General features: G+C 44.4%; 1 protein-coding gene across 1 annotated transcript in view; it reads right to left on the minus strand.

Annotated features, from left to right (window-relative positions):
- Window positions 1–15821, minus strand: part of LOC113807993 (potassium channel subfamily K member 6) — an 84115-nt gene that overhangs the window by 51690 nt on the left and 16604 nt on the right. The window contains exons 2-3 of the mRNA XM_070139064.1: window positions 9477–9542; window positions 1698–1870 (exon numbers count right to left, since the gene is read on the minus strand). Of these exons, the coding sequence (XP_069995165.1) occupies window positions 1698–1870; window positions 9477–9542 (239 nt within the window). The remainder of the gene's footprint in view (window positions 1–1697; window positions 1871–9476; window positions 9543–15821) is intronic.

A 15821-nucleotide genomic window follows, 5' to 3' on the forward strand; every position in this document is an offset into this window, starting at 1 on the left:
GGGGGGGAGGGGTACAGGGTACTTTCTGGGGGGGGGTGGGGGTGCACCTTTCCGGGGGGTGGGGGCACAGGGTACTTTCTGGGGGGGCACAGGGTACTTTCTGAGGGGGGGGCACGGGGTACTTCCTGGGTTGGGCACGGGGGCACTCTGGGGGTGGGGTGGGGGCACGGGGTACTTTCTGGTGGGGGGAGCTGGAGTACTTTCTGGGGGGGGCACGGGGTACTTTCTGAGGGGGGGCGGGCCACTTTCTGGGGGGGGCACGGGGGTACTTTCTGGGGGTGAGGTGGGGGCACAGGGTACTGTCTGGGGGGAGGGGCCACAGGGTACTTTCTGGTGGGGGGCACGGGAGTACTTTCTGGGGGGGCACGGGGTACTTTCTGGGGGGAGCACGGGGTACTTTCTGGGGGGGGGGGCACGGGGGTACTTTCTGGGGTGGGTGGGGGCTGCAGGGTACTTTCTGGTGGGGGGGCTGGAGTACTTTCTGGGGGGGGGGCACGGGGTACTTTCTGGGGGGGGGAGCACAGGGTACTTTCTGGGGGGCCACGGGTAATTTTTGGGGGGTGGGGGCACGGGGTACTTTCTGGGGGTGGGGGTGGGGGCACGGGGTACTTTCTGGGGTGGGGGAGGGCACGGGGTACTTTCTGGGGTGGGGGAGGGGGCACGATTTTTTTCTGGGGGGGCACGGGGTACTTTCTGGGGGGGGGGGGGGGCCACAGGGTAATCTTTGGGGGCCACGGGGTACTTTCTGGGAGGGCACAGAATTTTCTAGAGGGGGGCACGGGGTAATTTTTTGGGGGGATGGGGGCACAGGGTACTTTCTGGGGTGGGGCACGGGGTACTTTCTGGGGGGTGGGGGCACGGGGGTACTTTCTGGGGGGGCACGGGGTACTTTCTAGAGAGGTGGGGGCACGGGGTACTTTCTGGGGGGGGGGCACTTTCTGGGGTGGGGTGGGGGAGTGGGGAGCACAGGGTACTTTCTGGGGGTGGGGGCACGGGCTACTTTCTGGGGGGGGGTCGAATTAAACTGAATTTTCACCTCATGTACATTAACTACTCATAATCGTTTCTTACATATCCATAAATTGGAATCGTTCCATAAATATTTTCGTTCTACAGTTACTGACACCGTTACTTTATTCATGACAAATAACTGAATTACTGATTCTAAAAGTAACTGAATATAATATAAGAATAAGAATTTAAACAAATGAAAATAACTGAATATAGAATAAAATAAGAATATAAAATAGAAATATGAGAATAACCGAATATAGAATAAAATTAAGAATATAAAAGAAAGATAAGAATATAAAACAAAAATATGAAAATAACAATATAAAAATAACTAAAAATAACTAAAATAACTGAATCTAAAAGGCCGAAAATCACTGAAGGGGGCTATGCAAAATATTGTATATTGGTCGGGGGCCACAGGGTGAAAAAAGTCTGGGAACCGCTGTTATAAGACATAGACACACACACACACACAGACACACACACACACACACACACACACACACACACACACACACACGCACACACTCCCCCATCCCACCTTTTACCCTCCTTCATCCCCCCACACCACCTCCCCCACCACCCCCTCTTTACCCCCCTCCCCCCACCCCCTCTTTGCCCCCTCCCCCAACCCCCTTTTTTACCCCCCATCCCACACCCCCCCTTTCTCAAAAAATACTCACGCCGTGATCTTCTCGACGGCAAAGAGCGTGAACTTCTCCCCGCTGCTGAGCCCGGACTTGGCCTGCTCCATGGCCGCCTTCGCCGTCTTGCTTGTCTGTGACGCCACCCACATGCTGGCGCCCACCGTGGCATCCTTCACGTGGCCCGTCACGCTCACCGTCTTGTCCTTCACCTGCGGGAGAGAGAGAGGGAGAGAGAGGAATGAGGGAGGGTTAGGGTGGAGGAAGGGAGGGAGGGGAAGGGAGGGAGGGAAGCGAGGGAGGTGGGAAGGTGGTGGGGGGGAGGAAGTGGGGGGAAGGGAGGGGAGGGGAGTTGCAGGTGGGAAGGTGGTGGGGAGGGGAGGAGGGGGGATGGGGGAGGTGGGGGGAAGGGAGGGGGAGGGGGATGGAGGGAAGGAAGCGGAAAGGGGGATGGGGGAGGTGGAAGGGTATATATATATATATATATATATATATATATATATATATATATATATATATATATATACATATATACATATATACATATATACATATATACATATATACGTATATACATATATACGCATATACGCATATACGCACATACGTATATACGTATATACGTATATACGTATATACGTATATACGTATATACGTATATACATATACCTACACACATACACACACACACACAAATATATATATATATATATATATATATATATATATATATATATATATATATATATATATATATATAGAGAGAGAGAGAGAGAGAGAGAGAGAGAGAGAGAGAGAAAGAGAGAAAGAGAGAAAGAGACAGACCGAAACAAGAGAACGAAGAGGGAGAAATAGAAGAGAGAAGAAAAAAAGGACACATACGAAGCCTGTCAACCAGGAAGCCCCGTGTCCCCTTTTCCGAGAATACACTACCCTCATTTGACAATCTCCCCCCCTCCCCCCTCCCCCTCCTCCTCTTTGTCGTACTCCCCCTCTTCTATTTTTTTATTTTTTTTCCTCTTCTTTCTCTTCTTAATTCTCTCCTCCCTCCTCCTCTTTGTCTTACTCCCCCTCTTCTGTTTTTTTCTTCTTTTTCCTCTTCTTTCTTTTCTTAATTCTCTCCTCCTCCTCTTCTTTGTCCCACACCCCCTCTCTTCTTTTTCTCTCCCTCTTTCTCTTCTTCCTTCTTTCCCCCCGTCCTTCTCCACTTCGCCCCTTTTTTCTCTTTTTTCTTTTCCTCTTCATCATCTTCCGCTCCTCCTCCTCCTCCCCAATTACCCCCCTCCCTTCAACCTCCCCTCAATCGTGCCTTTCACCTCCCCTCCCCCTCCTTCTTCTTCTTTTTCTCCTCCTCCTCCTTTTCCTCCTCCTCCTCCCCTTCCCCCTTCTCCTCCTCCTTCTCCCCCTCTCCTCCTCGTAACTTCTCCTTCTCTTCCCTCCCCCTTCTCCTCCTCCTTCTCCTCCATCTTCCTCCCCCCCTCCTCTTCCTCCCCCTCCTCCTCCTTCCCCCTTTCCCTTTGAGATAAATAATGCTGCTTTTGCATTCTAGAAGATAATGGATAAACAACAGCACTAACACTATGAAAACAAAAGGGTTCAAGTCAAAGAAAATTCTTGTCTTTTTTTTCTATTCCTTTTTATTTTCTTTTCTTCTTCATAATTTAGAAATTCTTCGGTCTGCGTAAATCTTCTGCCTTTCTGTCCCTCTCCTCGTCTGCGTCTTCCTATCTCTCTTATCTACGCTAATTTGTTGTTGCTTTTTTAAGATTTGTTTTTTAAACATTTTTTTTTCTTTTTTTTTTTACTTTATTTATCTATATATTTATTCATTTTTTGAAGGTTTGCGCTGTTCCCTTTTCGAGAGGGCTAAGTGGTTCCAAGTGGATCATTCTAGAAGATTCTAGTTGTCTATATTTTTTTATAATGTTCTATTTTAGTTTGATGTATACTCTTTTAATTTATTTTATTTTATCATTTATTTTATTTATCTTAGTATACTCTTCTTACTATCCCCTTCCCTTCTCTTTCTGTCACTAGAAGCTTCCTTATTCTCCTAATTTCTTATAATTTTGTCTATTCTTACGTCACCTTTTCGTCTCTTTGTCTTTGTCTTATTTCTATTTGATATTATTATCATTGTTTTTTTTTATTCATTCTTATTTATTTCCTTTCTCTTCGTTTAAATACTTCTACCACATTTCCATCATCATTATTATCATCACCATCTTTATCTTTAATTTCTTTCCATTTATCACTACCAAACTACCTCATTTCGGCATTTACCTTATCAATTTTAATACCAATCTATTCATTTTTCAATCCCTATTAATTATCATCAATATTATTTTTCACAACCCCCAATCCCCCCCCTCACCCTTTACACTAATTAACTCCTCCCCTTCTCATTAATCACTAAACTGAAGTCCTTTTAAATTTTCTTTTTCTTTCTACGGTGTCATTTTAACCCTTAATTAATGACATTGTCTATAGGTGCTATTTAATTGTTTTTATTTTTTTGCTATTAATTTATGATTTTATTTTATTGTACTTTATTTTTGTTTTATTATTTCTTTGTTGTTTTTTTGTGACACTTTGTCTATAGGTGTAATTTATCTTTGTTTTTGCTATCAATTTATGATTTTATTTTATTGTACTTTATTTTTGCTGTATTATGTCTTTGTTGTTTTTTTGTGACACTTTGATGACTTTGTTTACTTTTTGACATTTTTATTTTTGGTTTTATTTTCAATTATTTTGACGCTAAGGTTTTGTTTGTGATTTTGTTTGTTTTTGACACTACCTTGGTCTGGTTTTTGATATTGGTTTATTTTGCTCATAATAATTAACTTTCTATTTATTATTACTATTTTTTATCACCCATATCTGTCTTTTCTTATCCATCTTGAAACTCTTATCCTTTTGTTATTCCTTATTCTTTATTCCTCTTTAATCGTCGCTTATCCTTTTATCATTCCCCTTTCATTCTTCCTCCTTTCTCTATCCCGCTTTCCATCTTCCCACTTTCTGTCTCACTCTATCCTATCAATTTTCTTGCTATTTATCTTAAAGTCCTGCTTCTACCCCTTATAATCTCCTGTTATCCTATCAGCATCCTATACAAACACTTTAATCCTAAAACTCCTAAATTTTGTCCTTAGGCCATAACGTCCTATCAAGATCCTATAAACTACAAGTAATCTAATCTCTAACTAATACTTGTCTTCCTCACGGCGTCCTATAAGCAACAAATATCTTCATTCTTAAATTTTAATTCAATAGCTTTCTCTCTCAAAGTATCCTATCAACATCTCCTATAACCTCCATTTCATATTTCATTCTTTTCCTTACCACACTATTCAATTTAGCATCCTATAAACTTCATTCCATATTTAATTATTTTTCTCATCACGCTATCCTATGACATCCTATAAACTATAGGAACTTTAATCCTGAACTCTGAATTCCATCCTGATTCTAAGCAATCCTATCAGCACTTATCCTATAAACTAAAACTACCTTAAACCTTGATTATATAGAAAAGTTGGGTATTCAAATCAGAATGAAGACGAGAGAGAGAGAGAGAGAGAGAGAGAGAGAGAGAGAGAGAGAGAGAGAGAGAGAGAGAGAGAGAGGCAGAGAGAGAGAGAGGGGAGAGAGAGAGAGAGAGAATTAAAACACACACGATATATATATATATATATATATATATATATATATATATATATATATATATATATATATATATATAGAGAGAGAGAGAGAGAGAGAGAGAGAGAGAGAGAGAGAGAGAGAGTGGGAGAGAGAGAGAGAGAGAGAGAGAGAGAGAGAGAGAGAGAGAGAGAGAGAGAGAGACAAAAGAGAGACAGAGAGAGAGACAAAGAGAGAGAGAGAGACAGAGAGAGAGAGAGAGAGAGAGAGAGAGAGAAAGAGAGACAGAGAGAAAGAGAGGGAGAGAGAGAGAGAGAAGAGAGAGAGAGAGACAGAGAGACAGAGAGAGAGAGAGAGAGAGAGAGAGAGAGAGACGAGAGAGAGAAGAAGAAGAGAGAGAAAGAAGAAAGAAAGAGAGAGAGAGAGAGAGAGAAGAAAGAAAGAAAGAAAGAAAGAAAAGAAAGAAAAGAGAGAGAGAGAGAGAGAGAGAGAGAGAGAGAGAGAGAGAGAGAGAGAGAGAGAGAAGAAGAGAGAGAGAGGGAGATGAATAGATAGACAGATAGATAGATAGATAGATAGACAGGTAGAGAGATTGACAGATAGATAAATGGACAAATACATAGATAAAGAGAGACAGAAATACAAAGAGATAGAAAGAGACAAAGAACTAATCAAACAGACAGAGATATAGACACAAGATAGATAGCCAGATAAACAAACAGATAAACAAACAGATAGACAGATAGATAGATAGATAAACAAACAGATAGATAGATAGATAGAGAAGAAAGCAAGAAGCCGAAGTTGGTTTTGGCTTTAATAATCAGGAAAGTGGGAGGGCTTAATCTCGTTTGCACAGCATGGCCCATAAAAGAAAGAAAAAAGAAAAAAGGAGAGAGAAAGAGGGAGGTAGAAGGGAGGAGAAAGAGAGAGGAAGAAGAGGAGGATCGGAAAGGGAAAGGGGAGGAGAGAGAGGAAGGAGGAAGGGAGGGAAGGGGAGAGAGAAGGAGAGGGAGAAGGGGTGAGAGAAGGAGGGACGTAGAAGGGAGAAGGAGAAAGGAAGGAGAGTGGGAGGGAAGGGGAGGATTGAGAAGGGAAGGGGAGGAGAGAGGAAGGAGGAGGGGAGGGAAGGGGAGAGAGAAGGAGAGGGAGAAGGGGATAGAGAAGGAGAGAGGGAAGGGGAGAAAGAGAAAGAAAAAATGGAGAGAGATAGATAGATAGAAGGGAGGAGAAGGAGAGTGGAAGAAGGGTGGGAGGAAGAATGGGATGGAAAAAGGAGAGAGGAAGGAGGGTGGGTAGAGGAGGAGAGAAAGAAAGGACGAAAAAGAGAGAGAGAAAGGGCGAGAAGGAGAGAAAGAAAGAACGAGAAGGAGAGAGAGAAGGAACGAGGAGAGAGAGGAGAGGGACGAGAAGGAGAGAGAAAGAAGGAAGGTGGGAAGGAGGGAAAGAGGCAGATACAAACGAAAAGAGAAAAAGGAACAGCAAATCAGAACAGAGTAAGAATATAGAACAAATAGGAAAATAAAAAGAAGAAAAATGAAAGAAAAGAAGAGAAACATAAAAAAAGGAAACAGAAAACGGGAAATTTATAACATGCATAAAATTAGGGGGCAACGAAAGAAAATGAGAACAGGGCAATAACTATTTCTCTGAGGGAAGACTAAACAAAACAGCTGGTAAAACCGCTATATATTTTACTTAAGAAGGAAAAGAGAGAGGGAGAAAAAAAAGAGAGACTGGAAAGAAAAGAACATTTGGAAATGAGAACGAAGTAAGTGAAGAAAAAGTGGGGAAACAGCGAGAGAAATAAGAGAATAAAGGACGAAAAAGAAAAAAAAAAAAAGAAGAAGAAGGAGAAGGAGGAGGAAGAGAAATATATGATGACGAAGAAGAAAAAGAAGAAGAAGAGGAAGAAGATGAATAAGAAAAAGAAGCAAAAGAAGAAGAATCAACAAGAATAGAAGAAATAAACAGAACAACCATAAGAAAAAGAAAAGAAAGGAAGATTTTTTTTTTCCTGAAGACAAACCAGAAAAAAACAGCAAAAACAAAACACAAGAAAAAAAAGAAAAGAAAAGACAAGAAAGACATCAAGAAATAGCTCAATATCTTCAAAACCAAAAGGAGAAGAAGGATAACATACAAAAGCGAAAGAAGACGAAACAAACACACGAGGATAAAGATGAGAACGAAGGGATTAGCAGATCAGAGGAAAGTGTCTCAGAGATGACACAACTCTTCTCCAAATTGCAAAATCTTTGACGCTGATGTCGCTGTCAAAAAAAAAAAAAAAAAAAAAAAAAGAGAAAAAAAAGAAAGAAAGAAAAAAAAAAAAGTGGAGGGGAAAATATGGCTGTGACAACAAACTGCTTTTAATTAGTTATAAATCTGGATTGGAGAGTCAACACATCTGCCTCGCTCAAAACGTAAAAAAAAATGTTAATGGAAAAAAATAAAACGAGACAGGATTTCAGACAAATATATACATTTACGTATATATATATTTATATACATATATATATATATATATATATATATATATATATATATATATATATATATATATATATATATATATATATATATTCTTTTCTCTCTCTCTCTCTCTCTCTCTCTCTCTCTCTCTCTCTCTCTCTCTCTCTCTCTCTCTCTCTCTCTTTTTACATTTAATTAAAACACTCAAAATTTGTCTTGGTCTCTGTACATTTATCCAGACGAACACCACAGCTGTATGTAACAGACAGACAGACACACAGAAAGACAGCTGGCTTAATCTCGTTTAAATGAGACAACTTTCAAGACAAAAAAATAATTCTATATCATTTCTATCTATCCAATAAAGAACATGAAAAAAATAAAAAGACATATTAAAGTTATATGATTTCTTATCAAATTTAAGACTATATTAATCCAGTTACTTCAACACCACAAACATCATCATACACAACATCACCATTACACCACACGGGCATCACCACCGCGTGTAGTGTCACCATACAGCCGGTGGACGAAATATTAATTCAGATAATTCTCTAATATAGAAATTAGATTAAAGGTTATATTAATTCTTAAGCGAATGGGTCAGAAAAAATCCTGGAATTATAATTACGAAAATATAATTGATAAACGGATAAACTAGATATGGTTATTCGTTATCTCTATTATGAAAAAGGAAAAAAATCTAAATAATATCCCCCACTTAAAAAAATGTAATAAAAATAATAAAAACACAACGAAAATTCTCAAAAAAAAAAAAAAAAATATATATATACATACATACATGAATACATATATATATATATATATATATATATATATATATATATATATATATATATATATATATATATATATATATACATATATATATATATATATATATATATATATATATATATATATATATATATATATATGTATATACATATTTATATATGTATATATATAAACATTGGATTCCGATTTCCAGACACCGTAGAAGCCAAAAACAAAAACATCACAACTACAACACTTCCAGAAAAAAAAAAAATGCCCAGAAAAGACAGCACGGAAGCCAAAAACAAAAATATTACAACTACAACACTACCAAAAAAAAAAAAAAAAAAAAAATGCCCAGAAAATAAAATAAAAAAAGGCACGCTATTGCACAACAGCGACTGATTGTTAAAACTACAACAAGCTTCAAATGCACAGAGAAAAAAAGTGTACATCTTGATTATGATTATAACAACACACCAAAGTCCTGATCGATATAACTACGACAAGAACTAATATACACAAGAATAAAAAACGATAAAAAAATAACATAAACCATCTTGTACGAAGATTAAATTCACATAAAACAACATAAATCAACTAATCATTACAACTACAACAAAACTGAAAATTCACATAAAAAAGAAAAAGAAATAAAAGTACTAAAATACAACAAAGCAATAATTAATAATCAAAACTACAAAAAAAAAAAACACACAATTTAATCTTTCGTCTCAACCATTTTGGTCGACTCTCAAAATCGACTCCAAAAAACAACAACTAACGATTAGAAACTACATCAAACCATGAAACGCACCCGGAGAAAAGGAAGAAGAAATAAACAAAAGACAAAAGGGAGTTAAAAGAAGGTCAATAAAGGTGTTAAAAGAGAGAAAAAACCGGATAGATCTTAACCAGCTTGGTCGTTGCCTCCACGTCGCCTATAAGCTTCTGGCTCGTCTCCTTGGTCGAGTCCACTACCTGCTCGCGGGGGAGGACAGTGTCAACTTAATGAAGCTTAAAATGACATGAAAGAAGAAGGAGGAGAAGGAGGAGGAGGAGGAGAAGGAGGAGGAGAAGGAGAGGGAGGAGGAGAAGGTGAGGGAGGAGGAGGAGGAGAGATGGGAGTGAAATAACAAAGAATAGATGAATAGAAACAAACAAACAACAACAACAAAAAATACGAAAACAGAAAGAGAGAGAGAAAAAAAGGCACAGGAAAACCAATAACAAAAAAAGAAAATGAAAAAAGAAAAAGTTAAATAAAAAGAAAGAAGAAAAAGAAGAAGAAGAAGAAGAAGAAGAAAAAGAAAAAGTAAGAAAGATGACGAAGAAAAAAAGAAAAAGAAAGAAGAAAAAAAGAAAAAGAAAAAGAAAAGGAAAGAAGAAAAATAAGAATAAAAAGAAAGAGAAAGAAATAGAAGAAAAAGAAAAAAAAGAAATAGAAAAAAAAGAAAAAGAACAAGAAAAATAAAAATACAATTAAAGAAAAAGAACAAGAAAAATAAAAATAAAAAAAGAAAAAAACAGGCAAGCAGGCAACCCTCCGGCCGCCATGACACAGAATGACGACAGAATCGGAAGGGAAAACGGTCTCTGCATTTTGAAGGGCGGCGCCCCTGGAAAACAACCATTTCCCCGGCTTCCACTTTTGAATGGCGGCGCCCCTGGAAAACAAACATTTCCCCGGCTTTCCCTTTTGAATGGCGGCGCCCCTGGAAAACAAACATTTCCCCGGCTTTCACTTTGGAATGGCGGCGCCCCTGGAAAACAGACATTTCCCCGGCTTTCACTTTTGAAGGGCGGCGCCCCTGGAAAACAACCATTTCCCCGGCTTCCACTTTTGAATGGCGGCGCCCCTGGAAAACAAACATTTCCCCGGCTTTCCCTTTCGAATGGCGGCGCCCCTGGAAAACAAACATTTCCCCGGCTTTCACTTTGGAATGGCGGCGCCCCTGGAAAACAGACATTTCCCCGGCTTTCACTTTTGAAGGGCGGCGCCCCTGGAAAACAACCATTTCCCCGGCTTCCACTTTTGAATGGCGGCGCCCCTGGAAAACAAACATTTCCCCGGCTTTCCCTTTTGAATGGCGGCGCCCCTGGAAAACAAACATTTCCCCGGCTTTCCCTTTTGAATGGCGGCGCCCCTGGAAAACAAACATTTCCCCGGCTTTCCCTTTGGAATGGCGGCGCCCCTGGAAAACAAACATTTCCGCGGCTTTCCCTTTTGAATGGCGGCGCCCCTGGAAAACAGACATTTCCCCGGCTTTCACTTTTGAATGGCGGCGCCCCTGGAAAACAAACATTTCCCCGGCTTTCACTTTTGAATGGCGGCGCCCCTGGAAAACAAACATTTCCCCGGCTTTCCCTTTTGAATGGCGGCGCCCCTGGAAAACAAACATTTCCCCGGCTTTCACTTTGGAATGGCGGCGCCCCTGGAAAACAGACATTTCCCCGGCTTTCACTTTTGAATGGCGGCGCCCCTGGAAAACAGACATTTCCCCGGCTTTCACTTTTGAATGGCGGCGCCCCTGGAAAACAAACATTTCCCCGGCTTTCCCTTTTGAATGGCGGCGCCCCTGGAAAACAAACATTTCCCCGGCTTTCCCTTTTGAATGGCGGCGCCCCTGGAAAACAAACATTTCCCCGGCTTTCCCTTTTGAATGGCGGCGCCCCTGGAAAACAAACATTTCCCCGGCTTTCCCTTTTGAATGGCGGCGCCCCTGGAAAACAAACATTTCCCCGGCTTTCCCTTTTGAATGGCGGCGCCCCTGGAAAACAAACCTTTCCCCGGCTTTCACTTTGGAATGGCGGCGCCCCTGGAAAACAAACCTTTCCCCGGCTTTCCCTTTTGAATGGCGGCGCCCCTGGAAAACAAACATTTCCCCGGCTTTCCCTTTTGAATGGCGGCGCCCCTGGAAAACAAACATTTCCCCGGCTTTCCCTTTTGAATGGCGGCGCCCCTGGAAAACAAACATTTCCCCGGCTTTCACTTTGGAATGGCGGCGCCCCTGGAAAACAGACATTTCCCCGGCTTTCACTTTTGAATGGCGGCGCCCCTGGAAAACAGACATTTCCCCGGCTTTCACTTTTGAATGGCGGCGCCCCTGGAAAACAACCATTTCCCCGGCTTTCACTTTTGAATGGCGGCGCCCCTGGAAAACAAACATTTCCCCGGCTTTCCCTTTTGAATGGCGGCGCCCCTGGAAAACAAACATTTCCCCGGCTTTCACTTTTGAATGGCGGCGCCCCTGGAAAACAAACGTTTCCCCGGCTTCCACTTTTGAATGGCGGCGCCCCTGGAAAACAAACGCTTCCCCGGCTTTCACTTTTGAAGGGCGGCGCCCCTGGAAAACAAACATTTCCCCGGCTTTCACTTTTGAATGGCGGCGCCCCTGGAAAACAAACATTTCCCCGGCTTTCCCTTTTGAATGGCGGCGCCCCTGGAAAACAAACATTTCCCCGGCTTTCACTTTTGAATGGCGGCGCCCCTGGAAAACAAACCTTTCCCCGGCTTTCCCTTTTGAATGGCGGCGCCCCTGGAAAACAAACATTTCCGCGGCTTTCCCTTTTGAATGGCGGCGCCCCTGGAAAACAACCATTTCCCCGGCTTTCCCTTTTGAATGGCGGCGCCCCTGGAAAACAAACATTTCCCCGGCTTTCCCTTTTGAATGGCGGCGCCCCTGGAAAACAAACATTTCCCCGGCTTTCACTTTTGAATGGCGGCGCCCCTGGAAAACAAACATTTCCCCGGCTTTCCCTTTTGAATGGCGGCGCCCCTGGAAAACAAACCTTTCCCCGGCTTTCACTTTTGAAGGGCGGCGCCCCTGGAAAACAAACATTTCCCCGGCTTTCAATTTTGAATGGCGGCGCCCCTGGAAAACAAACATTTCCCCGGCTTTCCCTTTTGAATGGCGGCGCCCCTGGAAAACAAACATTTCCCCGGCTTTCACTTTTGAATGGCGGCGCCCCTGGAAAACAAACATTTCCCCGGCTTTCCCTTTTGAATGGCGGCGCCCCTGGAAAACAAACATTTCCCCGGCTTTCACTTTTGAATGGCGGCGCCCCTGGAAAACAAACATTTCCCCGGCTTTCACTTTTGAATGGCGGCGCCCCTGGAAAACAAACATTTCCCCGGCTTTCCCTTTTGAATGGCGGCGCCCCTGGAAAACAAACATTTCCCCGGCTTTCCCTTTGGAATGGCGGCGCCCCTGGAAAACAAACGTTTCCCCGGCTTCCACTTTTGAATGGCGGCGCCCCTGGAAAACAAACGCTTCCCCGGCTTTCACTTTTGAAGGGCGGCGCCCCTGGAAAACAAACATTTCCCCGGCTTTCACTTTTGAATGGCGGCGCCCCTGGAAAACAAACATTTCCCCGGCTTTCCCTTTTGAATGGCGGCGCCCCTGGAAAACAAACATTTCCCCGGCTTTCACTTTTGAATGGCGGCGCCCCTGGAAAACAAACATTTCCCCGGCTTTCACTTTTGAATGGCGGCGCCCCTGGAAAACAAACGTTTCCCCGGCTTCCACTTTTGAATGGCGGCGCCCCTGGAAAACAAACGCTTCCCCGGCTTTCACTTTTGAAGGGCGGCGCCCCTGGAAAACAAACCTTTCCCCGGCTTTCCCTTTTGAATGGCGGCGCCCCTGGAAAACAAACATTTCCGCGGCTTTCCCTTTTGAATGGCGGCGCCCCTGGAAAACAAACATTTCCCCGGCTTTCCCTTTTGAATGGCGGCGCCCCTGGAAAACAAACATTTCCCCGGCTTTCCCTTTTGAATGGCGGCGCCCCTGGAAAACAAACATTTCCCCGGCTTTCCCTTTTGAATGGCGGCGCCCCTGGAAAACAAACGTTTCCCCGGCTTTCACTTTGGAATGGCGGCGCCCCTGGAAAACAAACCTTTCCCCGGCTTTCACTTTTGAATGGCGGCGCCCCTGGAAAACAAACCTTTCCCCGGCTTTCACTTTTGAAGGGCGGCGCCCCTGGAAAACAAACCTTTCCCCGGCTTTCCCTTTTGAATGGCGGCGCCCCTGGAAAACAAACATTTCCGCGGCTTTCCCTTTTGAATGGCGGCGCCCCTGGAAAACAAACATTTCCCCGGCTTTCGCTTTTGAATGGCGGCGCCCCTGGAAAACAAACATTTCCCCGGCTTTCCCTTTTGAATGGCGGCGCCCCTGGAAAACAACCATTTCCCCGGCTTTCCCTTTTGAATGGCGGCGCCCCTGGAAAACAAACATTTCCCCGGCTTTCCCTTTTGAATGGCGGCGCCCCTGGAAAACAAACATTTCCCCGGCTTTCCCTTTTGAATGGCGGCGCCCCTGGAAAACAAACATTTCCCCGGCTTTCACTTTGGAATGGCGGCGCCCCTGGAAAACAAACGTTTCCCCGGCTTCCACTTTTGAATGGCGGCGCCCCTGGAAAACAAACGCTTCCCCGGCTTTCACTTTTGAAGGGCGGCGCCCCTGGAAAACAAACCTTTCCCCGGCTTTCCCTTTTGAATGGCGGCGCCCCTGGAAAACAAACATTTCCGCGGCTTTCCCTTTTGAATGGCGGCGCCCCTGGAAAACAACCATTTCCCCGGCTTTCCCTTTTGAATGGCGGCGCCCCTGGAAAACAAACATTTCCCCGGCTTTCCCTTTTGAATGGCGGCGCCCCTGGAAAACAAACATTTCCCCGGCTTTCCCTTTTGAATGGCGGCGCCCCTGGAAAACAAACATTTCCCCGGCTTTCCCTTTTGAATGGCGGCGCCCCTGGAAAACAAACATTTCCCCGGCTTTCACTTTTGAATGGCGGCGCCCCTGGAAAACAAACATTTCCCCGGCTTTCCCTTTTGAATGGCGGCGCCCCTGGAAAACAAACGCTTCCCCGGCTTTCACTTTTGAAGGGCGGCGCCCCTGGAAAACAAACATTTCCCCGGCTTTCCCTTTTGAATGGCGGCGCCCCTGGAAAACAAACATTTCCCCGGCTTTCACTTTTGAAGGGCGGCGCCCCTGGAAAACGAACATTTCCCCGGCTTTCCCTTTTGAATGGCGGCGCCCCTGGAAAACAAACATTTCCCCGGCTTTCACTTTTGAATGGCGGCGCCCCTGGAAAACAAACCTTTCCCCGGCTTTCGCTTTTGAATGGCGGCGCCCCTGGAAAACGAACATTTCCCCGGCTTTCCCTTTTGAATGGCGGCGCCCCTGGAAAACAAACATTTCCCCGGCTTTCCCTTTTGAATGGCGGCGCCCCTGGAAAACAAACATTTCCCCGGCTTTCCCTTTTGAATGGCGGCGCCCCTGGAAAACAAACGCTTCCCCGGCTTTCACTTTTGAATGGCGGCGCCCCTGGAAAACAAACATTTCCCCGGCTTTCCCTTTTGAATGGCGGCGCCCCTGGAAAACAAACGCTTCCCCGGCTTTCACTTTTGAAGGGCGGCGCCCCTGGAAAACAAACATTTCCCCGGCTTTCACTTTTGAATGGCGGCGCCCCTGGAAAACAAACATTTCCCCGGCTTTCCCTTTTGAAGGGCGGCGCCCCTGGAAAACGAACATTTCCCCGGCTTTCCCTTTTGAATGGCGGCGCCCCTGGAAAACAAACATTTCCCCGGCTTTCACTTTTGAATGGCGGCGCCCCTGGAAAACAAACCTTTCCCCGGCTTTCGCTTTTGAATGGCGGCGCCCCTGGAAAACGAACATTTCCCCGGCTTTCCCTTTTGAATGGCGGCGCCCCTGGAAAACAAACATTTCCCCGGCTTTCACTTTTGAAGGGCGGCGCCCCTGGAAAACAAACATTTCCCCGGCTTTCACTTTTGAAGGGCGGCGCCCCTGGAAAACGAACATTTCCCGGCTTTCCCTTTTGAATGGCGGCGCCCCTGGAAAACGAACATTTCCCCGGCTTTCCCTTTTGAATGGCGGCGCCCCTGGAAAACAAACATTTCCCCGGCTTTCCCTTTTGAATGGCGGCGCCCCTGGAAAACAAACATTTCCCCGGCTTTCACTTTCGAATGGCGGCGCCCCTGGAAAACAAACCTTTCCCCGGCTTTCCCTTTTGAATGGCGGCGCCCCTGGAAAACAAACATTTCCCCGGCTTTCACTTTTGAAGGGCGGCGCCCCTGGAAAACAAACATTTCCCCGGCTTTCACTTTTGAAGGGCGGCGCCCCTGGAAAACAAACATTTCCCCGGCTTTCACTTTTGAATGGCGGCGCCCCTGGAAAACAAACATTTCCCCGGCTTTCACTTTGGAATGGCGGCGCCCCTGGAAAACAAACATTTCCCCGGCTT

Source organism: Penaeus vannamei, chromosome 3 (genome assembly GCF_042767895.1).
Source record: "Penaeus vannamei isolate JL-2024 chromosome 3, ASM4276789v1, whole genome shotgun sequence".
NCBI lineage: Eukaryota > Metazoa > Arthropoda > Malacostraca > Decapoda > Penaeidae > Penaeus > Penaeus vannamei.